This window comes from Vespa crabro, chromosome 2 (assembly GCF_910589235.1).
Source record: "Vespa crabro chromosome 2, iyVesCrab1.2, whole genome shotgun sequence".
Lineage (NCBI taxonomy): Eukaryota > Metazoa > Arthropoda > Insecta > Hymenoptera > Vespidae > Vespa > Vespa crabro.
Window position 1 is genome coordinate 16,717,592 of NC_060956.1, and position 26,912 is coordinate 16,744,503.

Genomic DNA, 26,912 nt, shown 5'->3' on the forward strand with positions numbered 1-26,912 from the left:
ATTTTATTGGCATTGTTTTTGAAGAGAATCCTTATAGATCATTGATACGATATCTGCTATCGTTTTCATTCATTTTTTTTTTTTTTTTTTTTTATAGCAATAGAGTAATGTGTACGTGTAAAGAAAAAAAAATAAGTTGTTTAACTCACACTTACTTAATCGATTAATTTTTTGTTTTATTTCATTAAGTTACTTATTTCTTATTACATAATTTTTGTTTCATTATTGTTCATTCAATAAAAATCCTTTCAATCGTTAAATCAAAAATACGTGAGAAGTTATTAAAAATCACTTTCATTCATCTTTTGAAATCTTTTTTCCTTTATCTCGAAGATAGAAAATCGTATAGGGATAGCGTTCTTCATGGCGCTCGGTTTGAAAAATCTGTCGACAATCCTTCTTAGAAAAGTGATTCGATGGAGGTGTTGGGGTCGTATAACGCTTTTGTACCTCTACCTTTTTAAATCGCATCTTTCCTCTTCTATATTTTATTTTCTTCTCTTTTCATTCTCTGTATCGATTCTCTTTCTCTATTATTTTTTTTTTTCTTTCACTCTCATACCTCTCGCCGATCGAGATATTATACCTAGGGGCTTCGTAACGAGTTGCCGCCAAAAATAGAGAAGCAAAAAGAATTCTCTTCGATGAGAATACGGTACAAGATTCCCGAGGCGTAACCTCACTCGCGTAGCACGCGGTTCTTCTTATCTTTCTGACTAGTAGAACGCCGCCTTTTTTCTCCTTTTTTTTTTTTAATTTTTTGTTCTTTTTTCTTTTCTCTTTTTTGTTCTTTTTCTTTGATCCTTTGATTCTATAAAGATAAAGCGAATGCATCTGTTCTTGAAACTTTTCATTGGCGATGTTGCAAAAAAACTTGAATGGAGAAAAAGCACTTTATTTTTTTGTCAATTATTCTTCTTTACACTACGTACTTTAATCTTTTATAATCCAATTTTCTTTTATCTCGTCAAACAAAAACAAAAAAAATGATATAATGTAAAATTTTTAATAAAACTTATATTTAACAAACATTAATGTTCGAGTATGAATTAGCTTATAGGAAACAGATATATGAGATTGTAATTAGAAAATTTTATCGGTTTATAAAAAATCGATTTATTTTATATTTATCGTGTTTGTACAATTTTCATTCGTTCCAGTGAAACAATTCCATTCGTATTTCGTATTTTTTTTCCATTTTCTTTTTTCCTTCCGTTTCATTTCTTCATTTCATTTATATTCATTTACAATTCCGTACCACCAAATATCGTAAGAAACAAACGAGTTCTCACGGAGAATAACGTAGTTCGCTAACGGCACGTTTCATTATTAGGGAAAGCCATTTATCTAAATTGTAGGCGAGAGAAACCACGGCTCTCCTTTGACTCACTTGCTTCGAGCGAAAACAGAACATCCCACGTAATTCGGCGTCCCTCAGATTTTGCTAAGTGTTGCAGAAGTAATATGATTCATACGTACTTACGTGTATACGTAAGAGAAGTCCAATTATTTAAATTAATCGAGAAAAATGATCCGATCATTCTAATCACTTCTCATATTACTTAAAAATGTTATTAATTATTCATTATAAATAATAATATGAAGGAAAAAAAAGAGAAAATAATAATACTGTTAGATTTCCTTTATAGATCGTTAATTATCTAATCGAAAAGATAAAGTAATTATAGAAGACGAAATGTAAATGTCTATCGTACGTAATAAATGTTTGCATGCAAACAAAGTGTTCTATAAATTTCTCTCTCTCTCTCTCTCTCTTTCTTTCTAATTAATTTATTAGATTCGATATATTTAACATACGTTCTACATATCGATTCGATTATATCTTATTAAACCTTTTTATTATTACACCCGTTCAAAATTATCATGCTTTTTGACGATGATCTATAAAAATATTAATAAGAAATTCCAAAGTTTCGTGTTCTGTAACAATAACGATACGACTCGCTTGATTTCGAGGAAATAAGCGAGACTCGTCGCCCGTTTACAAGATCTAATCGTGCTAGGCTTTCTGTGTTGCTCGCACACACGTGTACCCAGCTACGCACAGACTCACGCACGCGCGTGCACTTGCCAAACCGCGCCTTTGACTTTTTCACCTCCAGACGGGATCATTGATTCGGCCGAAGGTCGTTCTGTCCATTTGCAGTGGAAAAAGTGGGTAGCTTGGGTACAACGTTCGTGTAAGTAGATACAGACACCCACGATACGACTACGACGACAACGTGGACTACGTCGAGCGTTTATAATCGTAACAGGACATCGGAATATCATCGGGACGCATAGGGGACAACGACGACACCATGCTCGACGAACAAATTATGCGTACCAGTCCGTATAATTAGTTCGCGCGGCTCCGTTATGACAGAGTTCGACTAGTTTATCAAATATTATTCATTCTGTTTTATTTATTTTTTTTTTCTTTTTTTTTTTTTTATGACGAGTACAATTCGAGTTCAACGATAAACGATTCATCGAATCATTAGATATTCTTACTAAATCTCAAAGGAGAAAGAGAAAACTATTAGGTATTATTTTTAATTAGACATTTTATTACTCTATTTTCCATTGGTTAATTTTTCTTATATTCTTTATACCTCATTGATCTGATATGAACACTGAGATATGATATGATATAAATGTCATTTATCTTTTATACGATTATATTTTTTTAAATTCTTGAAATACACAAGCGAAGGAAGTTACACTTGGTATTCCTTTTATATCATTGAATCGATCCAGATCGAACATAATTTAATTTATTATCGAAACGATCGTCGAAATTTATCGATAATCGTCACGTTAAATGGATGAGAAACTAATGAGCGTCCGAATCCGATTTATCTTATCGATAATTATCCTTATCCTTTTTTTACGTTTTCATCGAAGTATTATTTTTCTTGAATGTATGTCATTTGTCAATTTAATATCGAAGTAGAACAGGACAGAACAGAAGATAAAAATTTTATCGTTCTTTTTCGATAAGATTTTTCCATCGATAAAGCCAAGCTAATTTTAATTTTTCTGCTAATTTTATCCTTCGAGAGAAATCTTTACGAAATAGACGATTGCTCTTGTGACTCTCAAGTTATCCTAAATGGGGTCGTGAAAAGTCACACGAATCGTTCCCTTCGTCGTTCTCTTCAATCGTAACCTTCCATTTCTACTTCTACTTCTACTTCTACTTCTACTTTTTCTTTCTCGACTCTAAGACCTTGGCCTGATTTTAGCAAAGGAGAAGGAGAGATAGGAGAAGGCTTTCTATAATAGTTTCGTTTCTTTAACGTTCCTCAATGTGACTCTTATAGTTAAGAAAATTATATGATCTTCGTCGATTACGTAACAAAGTTTTATGTGTGGTTTCACCAAATGGATAGTCATCAAACAATTATACAACGGCTAATTTGATGTTTATTTTATTTAATGACAGATAATAAAAGAAAAGCGAATGAAAAAGGAGAAAGGTGAGATAGGGGAGGAGTACCAAAAAAAAAGGATTTTTAACGAATGACTTTTCCAGCTACCCCGTCTATTAGTGGCTCCATTAGAGGCACTTTCGAACGGTCATCGAGCTCTCAAGCGACCCGTTATACCACTATTAAAAAGATATAATTAGAACGAGTGGATGTACCTTTGTGCTTTGCCGACGATGTGTCAAACCGCTTGGCTTTAAGTACCAGAATGCATTCACGTTGTAAAATACACTGTAAATTTTCGCTAAGGTACTTCGATGATTGGAGTGCTCATTAAACTCGTGCGGTTTATTCCTCGATTTTCGAAGTGACCATTTGAAATTTAAAAGGAAAATTCTGATTAATTAATCTGTTCGGATCATATACAAGAAGTTCTACTATAATTTAATTATCTTATTTTAACTCTTAATTGCATATAGGATTTCGATATTACAAAATATTAATATTTAAGGTAATAAGATACGTGTAACAAATTAGATTTTCATTAACTTTTGTGTCAAAAATTTATGATCTCGTAATTTTACAATTATTTTTATTTTAATATTTATTTAATAACTGATAAAATAATAATTTTCTTCTGCAAATGTATACAAAAATCGTGCAGTAAAGAGTCAATGTTTTTCGAGGATATTAATTTATATTTATAATTTTATTTGACGTATAATTTATATTTAAATATCTTGTATGACAGTTCTTATTGCTTCTTATAATTGATGAGCAAAACTTCTTTTTAAAGGAGAATAAAAACATTCGAAACGATTGGAACTCGTTGAACTCGTTCGAATTTCGCGCCAAGCAAGTTTTCAATGGTACCGTTCTTGCGATGAAATCAAAAGGTTCTTTATCCTTGATCGATCTGCCTCTTCACAATGGTCATCGTTAGCGAGGCTCGTCAATCTTCGTGCGTCGACGCTTTACATTTTATGTATCGATCGAAAGACATGTTAGCTCTACGTAACGAGAAATGTAAAAGTGTATATACGCCACTTGGGAAGCTCGTAAAGCGTACGCATATATTGTATGTACAAAAAAAAGCGTGAAAGTGGAGAGATAAAATTAATTTGCGATTATATATTCCGTAAGAAAAATAATAAGAAAATTAAGTCCGTGTAATATGATCATCGGTATATATATATATATTATATTTATAATTATATATATTTTATAGCCATTTACTATGCCAATAAAATTCGAAAAAAAAAAGAAAATAAAATTAAAACATCATAATTAAAGATTCAATCGAATTTGAAAATATAAATTAAAATCTTTCGTATATAAAATAAATTGATAAATAATTCAACTTTTATTCGTATCTCTATTTAATGCCATGAAATAGAAAATATTCCTTTGAAGATATGTCTTATAGACGAGAAAACTGAGCAAATAGAAAGGAATAGAGAGGAAGAGGAATGTATGTACATATATGTGTGTGTATCTATATATAAATATATATATATATATATATATATATATATATATATATATATATATATATACACACACACATGCAAACACAATTATGTCATACATCTTGATAGTTCACATATATATATATATATATATATATATATATATATATATATATTTATATATGCACATATATACATCACGACGATCATCAAATACTGACTTTGGTCAGCTTGCGTCATCGCTTGCTGTGGTGGCTAAGGGACGAGGTGGTATATGCTGCTTGATCATGAATGAACGCGTGGAAGAGAGTGAGTGGAAGTAAGAGAGAAAGAGTACGCGGTTGCGCGCGCGCGAACACGGCCACGCGTGTAGGGTCGACAGGCCGGCATTTAAATACAATTTAAAGTGAACATAGCCAAAACGGGTTGCGGAGGTCGCGTTTTAACCGTGAACGAGCGTGAGAACGATTCTCAGCTCTCGCCTTAGTATACCGTCCTTCACGGACCCTTTTCTTGTCTTTTTCTCTGTACCCTTTAGCGTGTCCTTTTGCCGTTCGAACGTATGCCTTCCTTATGAGTCTATCTTGCATTTAAATCGAGTATTTAGTTTTACGTTTTATTTATTTCTTTTTTTTTTTTCTATTGAACTTTAATACTTCCTTTATTTAAAAATCATTTCCTTCGTTATCTTTTTCATTGAAAGTTCGTTGATACTTTGCGATCGACGATAATTTAAAATCTAATTAAAGTAATTTTTTTCTTTTAGCGACATCGTTAAACGAAACGGTTCAATATTTAAGCCACTTTTTTTTTGTAGCGAACAGGTAATCATTAGATAATTTTATCGTTCATTTCAGATAGCGTGACATTTATTTTATAAATATCATAACTTTGTTAATAGCTGAGTTCACTTTCTATTTTATTTATACATCTAATACCAAAGATAAAAACGAGTAAATATTTTGTAACTATTTCGTACGAATCTGATATTTATTTCTCTAAGTTAAGAATCCTTAGTTATATTTTTTTTTTCTTTTTCTTTTCTTTTTTTTTCATTAATTGGAATTAAGTCGTGTGACATAACGACACGACGGACGTTTTATATACATAGTAATTCCTTTTTTAGAATTTTGCACGCAGAACATCGAGATCGCACGGCTATAAATATCAAGCGCGTTAACGAGGAATGCGGCAGTGTCCTCTGTATATAATGAGAGACAGAGAAAGAAAAAAAAAAAACTAAATATAGAACGGTATTTATCCTGAGCATGACTCTGCTAACTTTTAGGTACACATAAATGCGACAGACGCGTGCAAACTCGCTTTCTATGCTTTGTTTGCGCGCCTTGCGTTTGTATTTGACGAAGCCCTCGCTCTTAGCTCACTTTCTAACGTTCTTTCGTCTCACTCGCACGCTCTAGGACATTCGATCGCGATCCGTTTAGAATAGTTTTGCCATCGAGCAAACCGTGACTCGGATGATTTCGATCGATCGACTCGTTTCTCGACGTGTCGATTTCTACGTCGTAGAAAATCTTCTTTATATTCGCAATTCGGCGAACTGACCATTTTGGGAGCCAGCATGTATACGGATTTGTAAATCTAAGCACGTTGAAGTGATGTATCGCTCTTGTAAAATTTACACACATATATACTTATACTTCTACAAGCGTTCGATCGACGATACGCTCGACCGAACAGGAATTTTACACTTGACAATTTCGAGGACACGTTTCTAACGTGTCTTTACTATTAGCAAGGTCGTATACATAGCTTCGAGAGATAATAGTAAAACTCTTTGAAATCTATCGAGGCCGTTTGTTTTATTTCCTCCTCTTTTTATTTCTTTTTCTTTATCTTCTTCTTATTTTTTTTCTATTTTTTTTTTCTTTTTTTTTTTCTTTTCTTTTCTAAAAGCAGAGAACGACGAGAAAGAAGCAGTAATGGCCGTCTAATTCGTCTTAAATGTCACGTACGATTTTAATTGATATCGAAAATATTTATCTTACACAATGTCGTTACGTTGCTGTAGCTTAAACGACATTTGTCATCGATATCGTTATTGAACATTTCCATTTTATCGAGTCACTACTCTATTCACGCTTATCGAAGTATCATAAACGTGATTCTTGTCTGGGAGGTCGTACTATTTTTATAATCCATTTATAACATGTATACATGAATAAAATGAAAAAATTACCATGATTTTCGTGGTACTTTGAATAACGACGAATTTTTTGATTTTGTCGTTAATCATATTGACAATTTAATAACGTCTAACTAAAACGAGTTTGCCAACCCGTTTGATTTTAATTCGAAAATCTAAGCGTTGATTATAAATCGTGATTTGTTATATTGATCGTCAAAAGAAAGGTGAGATTTTCAATATTAGATAAAGAAAAAGAGAAATAGAAGAAGTTTAAAAATTTAATTATTGCGGAAATTAAAATACATCGTAATTTGAAAAATTTTGTAATCGAACGATGGAATTTTCATTGATAGCTAATATATGTTCGATGACTGAGTGATTAATAATACAAGCCTCTTATTTTTTGAAATTTTTATAGAAAATTCTTGATGAGCGGCTAAGTCAAAGAGTCGATTCCATGATCCAAGCTGGTTTGGTAGACGAGCTACTCGATTTTCATCGTAGGTACAACGAACAAAGGATTAAGTCCAACACGTGAGTGCATGAATTAGTAAGTACTTCATATCGAACGATAGAAAATACAAAATAACGAGATTCTAACCGATTGCTTCATTAGGAAATTAATGATATTCATGTATCATATATATATGAGCGTTTATGAATAATAAATACAAGCGTACATGTTTTTACAAACACGCCTACACGCATATTAAAATTATTAATATTAATATGTAGCAATAATGAGGAGTTTCGATTGTTCGTTTATACGTTAAGGACTACTTGAAAAGAATATTTTCATAATAATTATTTTTAAAGAGTAGTAGCAAAGGTTAGAATGGACTGCGGTAGAAGAGGTTCTTTTAAAGGCCTTCGAGTGTGTCGAGACTTAATTATCGTTCGTGCGCGGTCGAATAACCTCGGTCACGATAACGTGCCCGCATATACGAATGATTTCTTTGATCGAACCGGTCATGCCAGTTGGTGCATCGTTAAGACACGTGCTCTCTTCTCGAACCTCAAGTACACTCACATATATCTATATTGTACATAAACATATATATATATATATATATATATATATATATATATATATATGTGTGTTTATGATATATATATCAAGCAAATTTTAAAAAGCACAGAAAAGTATTAAAGGCAGGATTCCTTGAAACGCGACGTTAATGTAATTCCTTCTTTTAACGGCGAATATATTTTGTAATTTTTTAAAGAAAGCAGTATTAAGAAGTTGGAATGACATAAATTATTCTTAATACATTGATCCAAGTTAACTGGTTTTATTTTCCGGTTTTGTTTTTTATGGAAAAAAAAAAAAAATTCCTGATACGTTTATATCAAGAAATTTTATAATTATAAGTTTTTCCTTTTTTTTTCTTTTTTTTCTTTTTTTCTTTTCTTTTTTTTTTTTTTATTTAAGGTAACATGGTAAATTATATATTTGAATATTTGATTGAGTATTTTATAATAATTAAAAAGATCGATTTTCGAGTTTGATTAATTACGAGTTTCGCGATGATATTTTTATCAAAAGTTTATAAATTTTAAACAACCTGTTTTAATGGCACAACAAAGCTTTTAAAAGCACCCGATGTGTTCGACCGTATAAAGATACTACGTTAACTATTATTAACATATTAGAAAGTTGACAAGGTGTACTTATTTTATAAGCCATGTTACGAGAAAAATTCAACTTCCTATATGTCTATCCAACTTCTTTTTTACTTTTTTTTTTTTCCTCAATACAATGCGTGTGCATTAAGTATGATAAATCGATAGATATTGACGTTACTGTAGGAGTTATTTTAAAACTGTCATGTTATTTTTTGTCATATTATTTATTTATTTTATATCGTGTTAAATGACAAAATTTCTTCAATTCGCAATATTATTGAAATCATTTTTTAATTTCCTTATTACGTAACAAATTGTAAATACATTTAATATTGTACAGAATTTGACGACGAATGTATTAATCATTTCACATTATTTATACTAAATTCGTCTTATTATTATTATTATTTTTATTATTATTATTATTATTATTATTATTATTATTATTATTATTATTATTATTATTATTATTATTATTATTATTATTATTATTATTATTATTATTATTATTATTATTATTATTATTATTATTATTATTATTATTATTATTATTATTATTATTATTATTATTATTATTATTATTATTATTATTATTATTATTATTATTATTATTATTATTATTATTATTATTATTATTATTATTATTATTATTATTATTATTATTATTATTATTATTATTATTATTATTATTATTATTATTATTATTATTATTATTATTATTATTATTATTATTATTATTATTATTATTATTATTATTATTATTATTATTATTATTATTATTATTATTATTATTATTATTATTATTATTATTATTATTATTATTATTATTATTATTATTATTATTATTATTATTATTATTATTATTATTATTATTATTATTATTATTATTATTATTATTATTATTAAAATTTTATATATCTTCAACTGGTGAACATTTAAAATATTTTATATGGAAATGATAAAATCCATTGTCTGTGATTTTAATTGAATTAATCTCTCAATTAATCATTTATAATTAATAATAATCTCGGTTATCGATATAAATAATAATCGAATACGTCGTAATCGAGTGGGTGAGGCCATTTTCTCCCTCCCTCCCTTTCTCTCTCTCTCTTTCTCTCTCTCTCTCTCTCTCTCTCTCTCTCTCTCTCTTTTTCTTGCACGTCCATACGTACACCTCCGTTTATGAGGCAAGTTGCACGATCGAAAAAGTTATTCGGAGGCGTGGGAGTTCGTGGAGGCGCGCTCGTGCAAATCATTTCTTCGAAGTCACGAGAGCGTGCCACTTGGCGTACCGACGAGGGGAGCACGTGAGCTGCGATTTGTATACGAGCGACGGTGGTGCTGCTGCGTGAATGGAGAAAAAGAAAGAAAGAGAGAGAGAGAGAGAGAGAGAGAGAGAGAGAGAGAGAGAGAGAGAGAGACTCCTCACCTTACTCGCTTCCGGAAATTGCGAGCGTACGCTAGCGACCGGATGTCGGACAGAAAATAAAGGAGGTAGGCGTTTGCGTGGAATGGTTACTACTACTACTATTACTATTACTGCTTCTAGTACTAGAACTCTTTTAGTATATTACGAGTGAAAATTATACAAGATTTAATAATAGATGCGATAAAAATGGAACGATTCACTGATTTGCCGTTAATCGTCAATGATAATAATAGTAAAATCAAGATGTTAGTTTTTTTTTAATATTTTTTACATTCATAAAACACATATTTGGTGTCGATGTGTTTTTTTTTTTTTTTTTTTTTTTTTTATTTAGTATTATTTTATGTTCGTTAAAATCGGTTAATCGATTTGACTTTTGCAATGTTTCTTTCTAAATATTTTCTGAATAAAGTAGATCAATAATTTATTTAAATCTCGTATAAATTGAAATACGTCTTTATCTCGTAAAAATTGAATTATATAAGACTTTGATAATAATTAAAAAATTAACAAAGTACAACAGTTTTTTAATTTTATGTCTACGTAATGTTTTAGTTATCTTCAATTTTCTTTTTAACTGGTCGATTGGCTTTACTTCTGCAATATTTCTTATAAATATTTTCTCGTAAAGTTGATTAATAATTCGTTTAAATCTCGTTTAAATTGAAACTATTTATCTCATACATTTGAAGAATTTTTTTTAAGAAATATAAAAAGAGGAAAGGAAAGAGAGAATAAAAATGAGAGTTGGAATAAAAAAATATTGGAAATGCTCGACCCGTGCTCGGCCTCGTAAACAATCAAGGTGTACCACCGAAAAGATCGATTATTTTCATTTTGCCCTTTGCGTTGTTGGCTTTCTTAGAAAATCATTTGCATTATGAGAAATTTATTGTACTCGCTTTCTGCATACTTGCTACGGAGAAAGTTTCTTTCCCGTCGTTTTGTACCGGACACCTTTCTTTTTTTTCTTTCCTTTGTTAGCAGATACAAGCGTTTGATAAAAATTAAATTAACACTCACGCTCACGTTTTATATGTGTATGTGTGTATATATGTATACGTATATAATATAAACATGATAAAAGATATTCGCACGATATCGTCTACGTGGTGTTACCGCGAAATTAAATTCCTCCTAACGAGTTAAAATTATTTTATTTCCAAATATTGTTCAGAAAATAAAAATGTTGTCAAAGGAATTATTGTTTAGAATTATACTTTATTGTATATTTTATACATTTCATCGTCAATCTTATCGAGAAACGATTATAGATAATAACTGATACTTTTGCAACAAAAAAGTCCATCTCGTTGGTTTAAATTAATATTTAATATAAAAAAGACTTTTGAAAAAATACTTCGTAACGTTACTTTTGATTTAATTTCAAGCAAATTAACAACGTATTATCACTCCGTTATTATAGAAGACGTATAAAATATACTTAATTACATGTATTATGTAATTATTCGAAGATAAGAATATATAAGTGAAACATGTTATATTTATACAATACATGATATTAGAACATCTTCATATTTTAAGATTTATTTCTAGACAGATAAGAAAGTATCTATTATGTTTTCGTAAATACGTCAGTTCTCATGATATTCGACGAACTCGATCATTTAAATCGACGAAATAGTAAATATAAAAGACCGAATCGTTTATTTACGATCGAGAAATGTAAAGAAAGATCGGAGTTCTGGTAGCATTGCGTTCACACCGCGTCATCGAATTCCACAAGAATCAGATAACACAGCACGAAACGTCTTCCTTATCGTTCCTACAATTTTTCGTAAACCTTGCACGAGTGAAGTACCTACTAGCAAATACCAGGAAGTATTCTTACGTACTTGACTAGAACTTGAGGATTTTTCATTCGTTAAACGATGCTCGTCTCTCTTCGCAAATGGAAAGGAAAAACAATGTCTAAATTGTGTTTGATCTGTCGTAACCTGTCAAACCCTTTTAATTGTACATCTCGTATTTCTATTTAACAGCTCGTTGATTTACTTTGTACAAATTAACAAGTCAACATCGATCAGTATGAATGTTAAATATTCATCATAGTTTTTTCTTTATTCCTTTCTCTTAAAATTTTTTTTAATTTTTATTTTATTTATTTTTTTTCTTTTCTTTTTTTTCTTCGTAAAAGGGAAATGATAAAAATAATCAGTACGCATTAATAAAATCGTTGGTAAACTTTGACACACAAATTAATTAAGAAAGTGAATGTATATTATATTTAGATACATATTTAAAATAAAATTAGTGAAGTTAAGTATCCATGATATATATATATATATATATATATATATATATATATATCATTTATCATTATGTTAATTCATAAATCGATCTTTCTTTTTAAAAAGAATCTTAGTTTATCTATTTCGCAAAGAAAATACGATCACTGATATGGTCAAAGTTCAGAAAAGATTCTACGTTCTCTCCTTTTTTCTTATCTTACAAATGGACCTAAAGTAAAAGCTATTTTCGCAGTTAAATTTCCGATAAATGTCTCGGATCGTTCGAAACAACGAATCCATGTGACTTTGTTTTGAATTCGACCGGTATAACACAAAGAGGAGTACTCTAGTAGTTGTCCGTTCGTTTGGAAGAAGAGTGACCTAAGAAAACGAAGAATCAGCTTATAAAGGCTTAACACCTAACGTTAAGTGAATTAAGAATAGCTGAGCAGGCTATTGCGATAGAGTTGATATCAAATCGATTTAATGCGATACGTTCTGCCTTAAGCCTTGTGAAAAGAAAAAATGGAATAGGAGATATAAAAAAAATCGTCGATAACTGATCAGAAATATCTAGGTCGGCTATTTTTATTTCCCTCTCTTTCTCTCTCTTTCTCTCTCTTTCTCTCTCTCTCTCTCTCTCTCTTTCTCTCTCTTTTTCTTTCCCACTATTCACTCTGATTGTAAGCCACGAATAAGAGTCTTTGTTATTAGGTGAGCAATAATAAGAATGTTAAAGCAGAGCAATGCAAATAGTCGAGGCCCCGACTGTGAGTTCGTGTTTATTGCTGGACCGTCGCTTGTATCTTATCCGTGTGTATACAAGGTGATCGTAAATGCCGTTCAACGAGGTAAAGTTTACGGCTCGCACGGCACACCGCGGGAGAGCGGAAGATATCTGAGAGAAAATTTTGACGTACCGTAAATGATGAGAGAGAGAGAGAGAGAGAGAAGGACGAATGGATACAACGTTCTTAGCGTTATTCATTCATTCGACACAATTAAACGATATTTTCTTTTTAATCTTATATTCGAACAAAAGCGTATTTAATAATGTGGTTAATAAGTTTTGATGTTTGAATATTACGTACAAAGATGTTCTCTCTCACATATATTTAAGAGATATGTACTTGAGCGTAATTAGTAATATAAATTTGCAAGATCAAAGGACATAATAAAAGAAAATAATAACTTTTACAAATATTATTCATCTTTATTATAAAGAAAAAAAGACGAGTACAAATATATATATTTTTTCTTTTTCTTTTATTTTCGTATCACATCGTGATATATGTAAATCTGACGATAACTGGCTATTAATGTTCATCGTTCGCATTGTTGAATTTTTCTGCCTGTTTAGAAGAGTAGACAAAAAAGATTAAAAAGAGAGAAAGAGAGAGAGAAAGAGAGAGAGAGAGAGCGAGAGAGAGAGAGAGGGAGAAGAAACGGAAATCGATTAACTTTTACGTATCTAAACATTGATAAGAGAATGCTATCGGTAAGTTGGATTTTCCGATTAGTCGATCAGTGCTTACAATTAGTGCCACCAACAATTATCACTAATTATTGTCGTGGATATGCTTCTACTATTATTTCATACGCGTTCTCCATAGATATACTATGTAGATATATCTTTAGGCGTTCGCGAGAACTACCGAGTTTGAATGTGTACGTGTGTATTCTATAGCGTACACTTATACGCATCCGTAGAACCGCATCGCACTGCTGCACTGGCTATGCAAATTGGCGCCAGTGCAATTTCCAGACAGTATGCGCTTGGCACGTGCAATGCTACGTATATAACGACTGCTTTCGATATCTCAAGCTACGTACATATATATAGATATAGGATACATGTATACAATGATTTTAGGCGAATTAAACCGTACGGGCATCGTCCCCTTTTATCATCCTTCCTTTGATAATCGATCATTTGTCATTAATTCGAGTAATGGCCGGGTTTCATTAACACGTATAGTGAGATTAATGGTGATTGGTATTACGCTTTATTTACAATGTTTATAATATTTATTTTCCAATATACTTTGCCATTCACTTTTCAAGGACATTAACCATGCACGTTCAAATTTTGTTTTCGTTTTGTTTGTTTATTTGATTTTTTGTTTTTTGTTTTTGTTTTTATTTTTTTATTTTTATTTTTATTTTTATTTTTTTTTTTTTTTTTTTTTTTTTTTTTTAATAAATTAAATATTCGTGACATGTACGCAGACGTTATTTATTTATTTATTTTTTTTTAATATTTTCAATTTATTTAAGCGTCATCATTCTAAAATAAAATATCGATAAATAAGATAAAACTATATAAAAGGTTTTTTTTTTTAACAAAAGTCGTCCTTAAAATGATTAGGCAATGATGAAAGTTATGATGAAATTGCGGTTTATATAGTCTCATATTTAATATTTTTTGCATTTATTGATCGTTTTTGGATTTACGGAGAATTAAGAAGAGTAACGTGAAAATCATTAGAAATAGGGATAGAATTGATAAAGTCAAAAGAACGAGTATGGCCAAAGGAGAAAGTAAATATGTAATCAGCGTGCTAATTTTCCGCGTTAAAAGTCGTCGGAGGTGTGTCAGATACTGCTTATTATGGGTGCAATCTTAGATTTGCCATTTTCTATTATTACCGGGTAATAAATTTCGCAAACAATCGTTCGCGTCGTAGAAAGCGAAGGTGACTGCGCGGGAAAAGCGTTAGACGAGGATTACCGATTGTGGAATGCAGATAAATCGATAGGAATATATCTGTAATTGACATAATAACTAATTATCGATCGATATTATCGTATAATATTTTCTCAGAATGAAAAGTGTTAATGAGGTAAGGCGAACATATAATATGTGTAAAAGCTCGAATGCTCAATGTTAAGAGAAAAAAAAAAAGGAACGTGTATTTTATGTTGCCGTATATAAACATGTTTTCGTCCGTGAATTTTGTTATTTTCGATGAAAGATAAGTATGTTATTAATACGACGTAAGTCAAAGAAAAAAGTAGGACGAAACGAAAGAGACATATGTGAGCAATCTGGCAATATAAGCCGAACGGGATTAACGTTACGATTTCGTGAAGCCTCGATAAGCACGTGTTTTATCATTTGCTTTCGCCTCGGATTAAGAACCAATCCTATCAATTTTATCGATACTCATTCACGTAGGATTATAAGCGAAAATTAGTAATTTCGATATTGCATATTTTATTTATACGTATGTGTATATTTTTTATACGTATGAGTAAATATATATCTTTCATGTGTGTGTGTATCATATATACGAAAGATATATATATGGGAAGGAAATAATAACAATGTCGAAAAATCTTTAATTAACTCGACCATTTTCTTAAATTTTCCATTTTTTCCCCTCTTTTATCCTGTTTCTTTACGACGCATCGAATTACTCCCACCCTTCCTGCCGCCTGTTTTCTAACCATTTATACCCCCTTATATTCCGCCACATTTCTGCAATGAGCGTGTTTCGTATTATGCAAATTTCCGTCATTGCTTCGACTTGTTCTCTTCTACCTGCTCGAATTATACCGGATATGACGTCATAGCGTGAAGCATTAAACCTACCGCACTGTGGACAGTATAATTAATACATGGCGTGCAGATCGCGGGTAGTAATAATTAGTATAATGCCGCATTTACTGTCGCGACGCACGTTAATGTACACTTGATCAATGATATTAACCAGATATTTCCTCGTTTTCTTATAATTAGTGGTTGTACGAAACTCTTCTCTCTTTCTTTCTCTCTCTCTCTCTCTCTCCCCCCACTCTCTATCTCTCTATCTCTCTTTTTTTTCGTGTCAGACGATTTCTATTTTTGTAATAATTCTTCCGAAATTCTATAAATTCAAACGAAAACGAGAGGAAGTTAAAAAAATAATCAATGACTTCTGGAGTACGATCGATAACCTAGTAAACTTTGTTCTTTTTGTGGGAGAAAAAATCATGACAATTTTAAGTGATAACCTTAAGTTCTCTGATTATTATAGGGTCAATCAATGAAGACGGAAAGAGAGAGAGAGAGAGAGAGAGAGAGAGAGAGAGAGAGAGAGAGAGAGAGAGAGAGAGAGAGAGAGAGAGAGAGAGAGAGAGAGTCCATCCTGTCCTCTTACATCTTTTTCGTTTCTTATGTCGAATGAGATACCTTTCGTCGTTGCTTGTAACGTACGGTTCTTAATTACAATCCTCTCAACGATCAAGATAAGATGTTGATAAAGAAACTTGACACGTGGAGATTATGAATTCGTCTGCCTGTCTCTCTCTCTTCGATCTTCCGTTAAATCTCTCTCAGAAATGTATCGACTATGTGGATCATCGAAATGATATTAATATCAATAAAATCATATAATATTGAAAGTTAATTTGTATGTATGTAAATTATCTTTATCTCTTATCTATTAGATAAAAGAAGTGTTTCTTTTTTTTTTTTCTTTTTTTTTTTTTTACATGAAAATTATTACGATTGTCAATGGAAAATCATTTTTCACAAATTCTCAATAATCGGATTTTACAAGCGTTTTCAAAGTTTTGACGATAACAGTTATATCGACTCAGATTAGGTGTCAATAAAAACGAAGTAGTATAATATGTTATTCCATAATCGTGCTTGACCATGCGATAACTCTGCTAAGTATTTCGAGTTCAAAAAAAAAAAAAAAAAAGAAAAAAAAAGAAAGAAAGAAAGAAAAGAACATTGGTTTTACGTATTAGTCAGTGACTGCCTGGCAACAAGTAGTAAAATTATTTTAGAACAGTTACGTTTTCATCGCACTGATTAGTGACATTGTTATCTTAATTGCTACTACTAATACCGCTGTCATGACGACGACACGATCAATACTACTATTACTACAACAATATATATCACTAGTATCACTACTATTATCGATGATATTATTGGAAAGATTTGTTAGAATTATCGTTTGCATTGTTGCAAATTTTTTACACACCAAAGAGGACTAACTGGCAAGATTGTAAAAACTCAATGGAAATGAGATAACGGACAAAGAATTTTTATTTCATTCTCTTCTTTTATTCATTAATAATATGATTCAATAAGAATGATATTTAATTTTTAAATGATTTTATTTCTTCGTTAAATATTACATATGCTTATATGGTATAAAAAAAATAAAAAATATCCATGAATACAACGATCCTTTTGTTAAAAATATCAAGTATTTTTTAAGTTATGCGCGCATAGATAATTTCTCTATTTCTTTCTTTTTAATATATCATTAATATTCAATGAATAAACGAAGAATCTAATTTCATAGAAGTACAGGTATACTTACATATTTGGTATTGACACGTGTGTGGACAAGTGAGACGGAACTACGTTAGCATTGGATTTTCTCGCCACGTAAGCTTGGTGTACATATAACGTGACCTCGAGCTCACTATCACTATCGTGTCGTGATAAGCCGACGACCGTGCAAAATGCAATCCATCTTTTTTGAAACGATGGCCTCTACAGTGAATGAGTACGAGTTCATTGCGTATAACCGTAAAAGAAGTACCTTCTTTTCCTTCAATCAGATCTATTTGAAATTAACTCGTAAGTTCATTTCTTTTAAACTGTAATAATAATTTCGAAGAGTCGATGATTCGTCACGTTTACAAATTGCTTTTTAAATAAAGAATAAACGTTCAAGAAACTTGCTTGATGTCTTAGTCAAAGAATTTCGTTGACCGTTTCGTTCATAGACACAACATATCGAGCAACGGGAAATGTCTTATACACAGACACACACACACACACATACACAACATATATGTATTAGATTACTCGTATCATGATTAGCATAAACTGGTTTAAGTTGCATTGGTGTTAGCATAATAGGACTGTAAGAATGCACGATGATGCTTAAATTAATCATTATCTTCATCATTTGTGATATTAACGCAGATGCATAACCCGCATATAAAATATAAGAACAAAATTTCATTTCGTTGAAACCATAAAAAGTAGAAAAGGAATAAAAGATCATTATTGTCAAAGTAAATAGAAAAAAGAAAGAAAGGTGAAAGAAAGAAAGAAAGAAAAAGCAAAAAGTCGAATAGAGTATCTCGTTTTATTCGTCCGTATTAATTTATTAACGATAAAGAACAATAAGGGACAAATTTAACGATGAGTTAATTAGTTAAAATTTTAATTTTACAATGAAATAGAATGAAAATAAAGAAAAATAATTAAACGATACGGAAGAAGAAAGAACGAACAGGATTGAAGTAAATGTTTATATTCCAGGTCACCTGATTACACGAAAGGCATCTTCCAGAGCATTGGCTTCAAAGAGTTTCACGATTACCTCATATTACCAGAAGAGGAGAGGGCAAGCGAGAAGGTAGGTAAAAGACGTTGGCGTCCATATCTTCATCAACATGATGTCCGTTGCAGCTGCTCGACTGCCGGCGACTACGTATAATCATGCGTGATTCTCGGTTTATGTGCCGTCATCGAAAAATTCATCCGGGTTGTTTCTGATGATAAGCAAGCAGTAGTAATATTACTGGTAGTAAGGCTGGTAGGCAGCTGCTTCTTTCTTGAAAATTTCTTTAATAGAGCCCTTACCCCCTCTCTCTCTCTCTTTCTATCTCGTCCTCTTTCTGTCTCGTTCTTTTTGTTTCTACCTCCAAAAATTAACTCGACCACATTAACTGAACTCTTTTTGTAAGGCAACGTCTCTTATAATTCTCCGAATATTTGTTTTAGGCAGAGAAGCTACTTAAACAAGGTTTAGACGATTTGAAAATGGTTACAAGAAGATATGCTAATAATCAACAAAAATGGATCAGGAATCGCTTAATGCGTCGAACCGATAGACAGGTATACGATATATGTATTTTATACATTAAGTTTGTTTTTTATATTCTTATATTTCTATATTCACGTGTATGTATGTATGTATGTATGTATATATATATATATACATGTCATGTATATATCAGGTACCACCATTGTATGTATTGGACTGCACCGATTTGACTCAATGGAAATCAAATGTTTTTGATAAAGCTGTCTCAATAATTTCTACGATATTACGAGGTGAAAAACCAGAAGAAAAACCTATTAATGAAAATGTCGAGAATCAGAAAAATACTGATAGCAGTAATGAAGTGCAACATTATTGCGAAGTGAGTAGACATTTTTAATTTTTATTGATTTCATAGTTAATCAGGATTTCTTATTTTATTATTATTTGTTTCAGATTTGTGAAAGAATATTCATTGGTGAATTGCAATGGAATGCACATATAAATGGATTAAAGCATAAGAAAATTTTGCAACGCATGAGAAAAATTGAAAAACAAAATTCCGGAAATTAAATTCTCATAGATTGATACCAGATTTCATTGATACAATATTGTATATATGTATATCAATAGATATATATTTGACTATTATAAAGATAAGTAATTTTTATATTTTTGAATGGAAGTATTTAGCAATGGTCGATAAGCTAGATTGGTATTGTATCGATATAAGATAATGTAGTTTTACTTTTTTATATTAAAGTACCATAAGACGTTCATGCAGAACATTCTTTTTCAGTAATTTTAAACAATAAATTTATGATGTAATTATAGCACACAAAATGATAATAGAAGAGTGTATTGATTAAATGCTTTATTTAGTAATATTATGAATATATTATTAAAACGTCTTTCAACTTTCAAACATATAATGTAAGTCAACATTATCAAGGGAGTTTCTATATCTACGGTCGGTAAAACTTTCAGTGATTATAATATATTTCAAATAATTTCTTCTACAGAATTAAATGATATTTCAACGTTCATTGGGAATCAATTAGTATTAATTATTAACTAATAGAAATAATTATTATTTACAATCTTAGTCGTGAAATTACATATTTCTTTAGTATACTATCTCGTTGGAAGTTTGCAGCTATCATTTATAATGAAAGAGGTAACATTTATTTTTATAAAATCATTTATTTTTCCCTTTAAATTTAAAAACAAACGCGCGTATGCGTATGTATATACATATACATGTATATAATCATATTTTTTGTCGAATTCTTCCTTAATTTTTTTATTCGCTTTTAATTATAATCTTTGTCATGTTCCTTTATCAAACATTTAATACTTACGTGACATTTTGTCTCGCCTAGTTAACGGATTTTATACGATGTAAAATACCAAAGGTTTCGTCTGTGCGCTTAATACGAAGTTTAATTACAGAGGCACAGGTGGGCAAACTGGCGAGTTTCCTCGTTCGGCCACTTTACAATTTCAATTAACGTGAATTCGCAGCCGCCATTGCCTTTGAAATAGTTCTCAGTTTCTATGGAAAAGGTTCGTGTCTAGTAGCGAATCTACGATGAATCGATGTTCACTACGCATTTCGAACGCGTCGCGTGTTCTCATCGTATTCAATATTGACTGTATTCCTATGCACTATAGAATATTTGCCAATATTCTGTTTCGTTGCAATTTGGATTAATAAGCAAGAATAAAAAAATATTTGTCTATAATCCTAATAACTATTAATGGCCCGTAGTTAGATCATTGTGATTGAATTATTTTAACATGTTTACAGAAAGTATTTTATTATCTTTTTCATTTTTTCTTTATGACTATTTTCTAAAAAACACATCAGAAAATCAAATTATTATCGTTATCATGATTATTGTTATAATCATCATCATCATTATTATTGTTATTATTATTATTATTATTATTATTATTATTATCATTATTGAATTTGTCCGTCAGGGTTATTCTAAGGAAATAAAAAAAAATTGGATAATATGATACGATCATTTATAGGTACGTGAGACGCTTGTCTGCCCGTTTGACATCAGATTCAATCTCGTATAATCCATTGGAATATTCGAAATGAGAAAGTTGACGACGTTGGTGTTCCTCGATAGAATAAAATATTTTTTATTTATTAATCTTCAAACTGTATTTTAAATTGAAATTTATACTTTGCACAAATTTGATGTTTGTCATAGTAATAGAAAGATTAAATTTATTGAATATATGTAACAATTAAATTCTCGCGCGTATAGCGTATACAGTATTAGAAAAATACGATTGCCTGAACATTAATAACATAACGTTATAACAATGAAATGGATAAAATCTAAAGGACTATGGTATTATACAGATCCAATCGAATTCGACAACTTAGAACCATTCGAACGATCTTTAGGCATACAGCAAGGCTTACGATTCGTGAAACTCGGGATTGACGACAAAGGGATTACTATGCATATACTGTTTGAATCCATATCAATGTGCAATCGATTCATGATCACTCGACTGTGTTAACGTGCATGGTTGTTAATAATCCTTGAATTTCCTACGATACACCGATCATTTCAAATCGGATTTATATATAGTTTATAAAAAGAATGATCAGAGTATTGACAGGATAAAAAAATATTTCGATATTTATTTATCAATAAAATTCCATTAAATAGAGGAAGAAAATCGATAAAAGTGATTGTTAATTATTCGTTCGTTATAAATATTTATTAGATGAATTATCGATCAGATATAATCGACTCGTAAGAAAGTTTTAAAAGTGATCGGTCGTTCGATCGAATTTAAACATACAGTCGAAGATGTCGCAAGTCGATACGTTTCACTGTCACTTAGTAACGTCGTCGTCTTCGTTTTCTTCCTAACGTCGAAACGCGTCTCATTAATGCTAACCAATCCGAATACCTTTTGATTTCTTCGCGTGACCTCTTTAGCAATTTGACTCACAGTAAATGGGCGTGGTAATTTATTCGATTCCTAACATTTAATTCGTCCATGAAATTCAACGACGGTGACTGGTAAATTTGGTCACTTGCCTTATGATTCATTAAAGTGTATTTCAAATGAGTTTTAGTAATTCGTCTGGTCGTTAAATGAATATTTTTTTGGGCCATGATAAATGGTTAGATGGATTGATATTTTTCAAATATATTTTTCAACAGATTTTATTACACGATTCTTTTTTTCTCTTTCTTTTTTTCTCTTTTTCTCTTTTTTTTTTTTTTTTTTCTTTTTTTTTGTTCGAACAGATGTTTTTCGATAAACTTTATTAATAGATATAATTAACATATTGTTTTAATGTTGGAACACATACACACATGTCGTAAATTATTCGATTCACTAATTTATTCGAATCTAATTATATTTCTTATCTGTATGCGATAATATTACAGAGAGAAAATTGTTTCTGCAAAGTGTCTGTCGTTATCACACGTTTGCGTAGTGCAATCGATTGAAGCGTACCCTTGCACTGACCGTGTCGCGGTAATTCGAATGCCAAAGTTCATCGTTTGAATATAAAGATGAATGGACGAGGTCGGATGAATGAACGAGCTTAACGGGTAATAAAGGAAGATAGAGAAAAAGTCGAAGAAGTGGAAAGATGCGTTTGTTTCTCGTTGTTGAGCTATAATTATCTCCTTGTAAACGAACGAAAGAAGAGGAAACCGCTTTTATCGCTACGAAAACGTCACGTCCGCTTTCGATGTGCCAATCATTCCTATCGTACATCGTGAATGCTCCTCCGGCCGTGACTAATTCGTTAACATGCACGTTCCGACAAAGATATTGACTTGATCATTTCTTTTCTTTTTCTTTTTTCATCAACAATCAACAATCAATCGATAATATAATGATAAAAATTAAACAGATATCAGGCATATTTTATTGTTTAATAAGAATGACTATAAAAAGAAACATCTTTTGATTTGATTTCATTTAATTATTTTAAATAAAGTTTTTACAAAAATTTTTCAATGAAATTTTTACGAAAATTTTCATTAAAAATTTTATTTTAATTACGAATATTAGGTACTGTGTTCAGGTGTAATCAGGAAGCAATATAAGTTAATCTCCAAACACCACAATAATGGGAAATTTTACATTGAAATGTGTACTTTTATCGTGTTGCTGCGATTCCGTAAAAGTAATTGATTTTTAAGTGGCAAGAGAAGATTTTGAAATGCAATACAAATTCTCGGATAAAAAAAAAATTAAAGGAAGAGATGGGTTTATTCTAAAGAGTTTGTGGGGGTTCAAGAAAGGGCTTGTAAGAAGTGAAGAACATAAACAGACATAAAGGGTATCTTGTTGTGGCGTGTATATGGCTTGGTTTAATACTCTTACACAATGACGAACACAGTAATATACGATCATAAAAATAATAATAATAAAAATAATAATAATAATAATAATAATAATAATAATAATAATAATATTAATAACAATAACAATAAGTTATTATCTGAATGATTTCGAAATATAAAAGTATTAATAAATTCATTTCCTTTCAAATAGTAACTATTGTAATATCCACCAATGGGTTAATAACGAAGAACCTAATAAAAGTTATACGTAAAGTTTTACTCGTCATTCAAAGATCAGTAATTCTTTAAATGCGTCATATTGTTACAAAAATTTTTAATATCAGTGATGAACAAAGTTTTATCTACTAGTTTAGTAATAGTATTCTTTAAATCTACTTTTTCTTCATATATCTTACAATCATAAAATATCGAAGGAATAGTATTCCCAGAGCATATAAATTAATACTGTAATGATGAAATTATTTAATATTTCTATCATGTTTTTCTTCGAAGGGATTTCCTTTCTCTACATTTTTCGTATACTTACAATTAGAGTACTGAGAAAATCCGAGTTATATATATATATATATATAAAAGCTTCTGCAAGATAATGCAAAGAGAGATCAGTTCTTATTACGTATTCAACATCCGACTTTATTTCTTACTGTCGTCTCTTTCGTTCGGAATGAATCCTTCGCGTTTAATGTACTTTGAATTTAAAGTTATATAATGCGTAGCGACGTGTATTAATCCGAAGTGTCGGAATGGAAACGGAGATCAAAGAGAGATCAAAACGTCAGCAATCTCTTTTTAGAAATTCTATACGTGGATCGTAATCTCTCAAGTGGTAAGGAAAAAATTCAAAATAATCACTTTTCATGAAGAAATGTGATAGTAGTAAACAAAATATAAACTTAATAATATATATATATATATATATATATATATATATATATATGTGTATATATATATATATGTGTAAATAATAATAATAAAATATAATCTACCTTAAATTCTCAGATTAAATATATAATAAGCTATTTTGTTTCATTTTTAATTAAAAAAATATATACATATATATATATATATATATATATATATATATATATACTTTTTATATGAAATAGAGCTGTGCTATATAAATGAAAAAAACGAAATAAAATAAAATAAGAGGATCAATAAAAAGTAATATACAACGTATTCGATAGATAAAATGTATGAAACACTGCTTTCATAACGAAATTTTAACTTTCCAAGAAGAGAGAGAGAGAGTGAGAGAGAGAGAGAGAGAGATAGAGAGAAAACAAAATAGAAAACATAACAGAAGATATTTAATGATAACATGTATCGTAGGAGATGTAGATTAAATACAGTAAGGGCACGAGAGAGAAAGAGAGATAAAGTTAAAAAGAGACAAAAGTATCGGTAGGAGTCGCGAGATGGCGACGCACTGGCTGACGCCTGGCGTCGTTTGTACGGCAGTCGCGCGTACGACGCCGTCGCCACCACGTGGGGAGGGAATTTGAATCAGGCGCCACACGGAGGCCGGCACACGAGCGCGAGAAAGTGCCGGGACGCGTCGCGAGAAACCGAGAAGGAAAGAGAGAGAGAAAGAGAAAGAGAAGGAGAAAGATAGGTATTCTGAAGCGAACGAGAGTGTAAGAGAGACAAACCCAGAAAGAGAAAGAGAGAGAGAGAGAGAGAAAGAGAGAGAAGGACATACAACGAGCTTAGCCATCTCGAGCGCCGTGCGATCATTCGCACTCGCCGGCTTGCGTTTCCGTCGTACAGATAAAGAACGGTCGTGTCTCTATTCAACTTTTCTTGAAGAATTCTACATGAAAAATAAGATTTAAAAAAAGAGATATAAAAAGAAAATATATATATATATATACAGACACATAGAAAACGAGAGAAATATATATATATATATATAAAGTATATATATATATATATATATATGTAAAGAAGGGAAGAAGAGAAAGAGACAGAGAGAGAGGAAGAAGAGGAGAGGGATAGAGAAAAATAAAGAAAGAAAGGAAGGCAAGAGTGACGAAAGAGAAGCCGTTGTCAGTGAGTGGCGAACCGTGGAACGGATTGGACACGGACTAGGAGTCCTTCCGCGAGTCCTTGAACTTCAATTCGCCGATCGATTCAATCGTCCCAGAAAAGGTCGAGAATCGAGGCTAATCGGTGTAAGTTAAGGACTAGGAAAGGTTGACCTCTCTTATAGACAAGGTCCGACCTTGGATATTAGCGTCGCCACCGTCGCTTTTTCACTATTCACCTTTTCTCAATATTTCCACTATTACATATAATTCTTTATTTTATCTTTCTCTCTTATTTGTTTCTGGTATTGGATTTGCTGTGGTATTGCCACAATTGTTATTCATTTTTTTATATCCTTCGAAGCCCAAAGGTCGAGGTGTCGAAAAGAGAAAGAGATAGATAATTGTTTCACTGTGTATTTGTGCGTGTGGTCCGAAGAATAATAAAAAGAAGAAGAAGAAGAAGAAGAAGAAGAAGAGGAGAGGTAAAAAGAGGCCTACGAGATTAACCACCTGTCATGCTGATGGAATGACTCAATATGTGGTCTAGGTGAGTATAGTTGAGAAAGAGAGAAAAAGAGAGGGAGAAAGAGAGAGAGATAGTGCGCATGATACGTATGTATCTATACGAAAGAGAGAGAGAGAAAGAGAAAGTCTAGTTTACAGCATGCGGTCGAGAGCAGTCGAGGGTGGTAATTGGAGGGAGACGAATTAAAGGGGTTAAACGTTGGCGAGGGTGAATGAGCTACAGGTAGCTCTCTCCGGAAGTTTACAAGATACTGTCCGATAAATCTTCCTTCATTGATTGAATATATCATTTTCTTATATATCTAGTAATTCATCGTAATGATTAATTCGACAAATGAAAGTATTATTTCCCATTGATTTTTCTTTAATTTTTCATTAAACGAACTCACCGTAATCAATATTGTAATAAATCGAATTCGACATAAATACGTGCAAATACCATTGAATTTGCTTTTACGAGAGAGGAAATAGGTACTACGAATAAATTGATTTGAGATCGTTTATTCGAAAAGCATTCGAACGCTTCGTCTTGATATGGAAATTCCTTGGTAAATCGTGTTATCGGTCAAAGCAACGTTATCTCTCTTTCTCTTTCTCTTTCTCTTTCCAACTTGTTATATGCGATTCGATTCCACGAAGGGAAGAACGTTTAGGAGAGATTCAAAGTAGTAGACGGTATTAATCTCCGGAATGGAGAAAGGGTATTCGTACGCACGATGCACTGTGCTTATCGGTATGTTTCTTACGTACAACGTACGTACTAAAGACATACATATGTAAGTACATGGATACATAGACACGTTATACGTTCCTTTTACACGGACTAGTAGTGATAGTTAGTAGCGT

At 31.1% G+C, this 26,912-nt stretch overlaps 2 protein-coding genes across 3 annotated transcripts in view; both read left to right on the top strand.

Moving 5' to 3' along the window:
* The window catches only part of LOC124422050 (tRNA dimethylallyltransferase), a 101,904-nt gene extending 81,974 nt beyond the window's left edge, over nucleotides 1-19,930 (top strand). Inside the window, exons 6-10 of the mRNA XM_046957949.1 lie at nucleotides 7,468-7,583; nucleotides 18,640-18,736; nucleotides 19,105-19,218; nucleotides 19,341-19,526; nucleotides 19,601-19,930. Coding sequence (XP_046813905.1) covers nucleotides 7,468-7,583; nucleotides 18,640-18,736; nucleotides 19,105-19,218; nucleotides 19,341-19,526; nucleotides 19,601-19,717 — 630 coding nt within the window. The 3' untranslated portion in view covers nucleotides 19,718-19,930. The remainder of the gene's footprint in view (nucleotides 1-7,467; nucleotides 7,584-18,639; nucleotides 18,737-19,104; nucleotides 19,219-19,340; nucleotides 19,527-19,600) is intronic.
* Nucleotides 19,931-25,499: 5,569 nt separating this feature from the next.
* Nucleotides 25,500-26,912, top strand: part of LOC124422047 (collagen alpha-1(XV) chain) — a 204,594-nt gene continuing 203,181 nt past the window's right edge. For both annotated transcript variants that reach the window (XM_046957944.1, XM_046957945.1), the window contains exon 1: nucleotides 25,500-26,088. In XM_046957944.1, coding sequence (XP_046813900.1) covers nucleotides 26,078-26,088 — 11 coding nt within the window. In that variant the 5' untranslated portion in view covers nucleotides 25,500-26,077. The remainder of the gene's footprint in view (nucleotides 26,089-26,912) is intronic.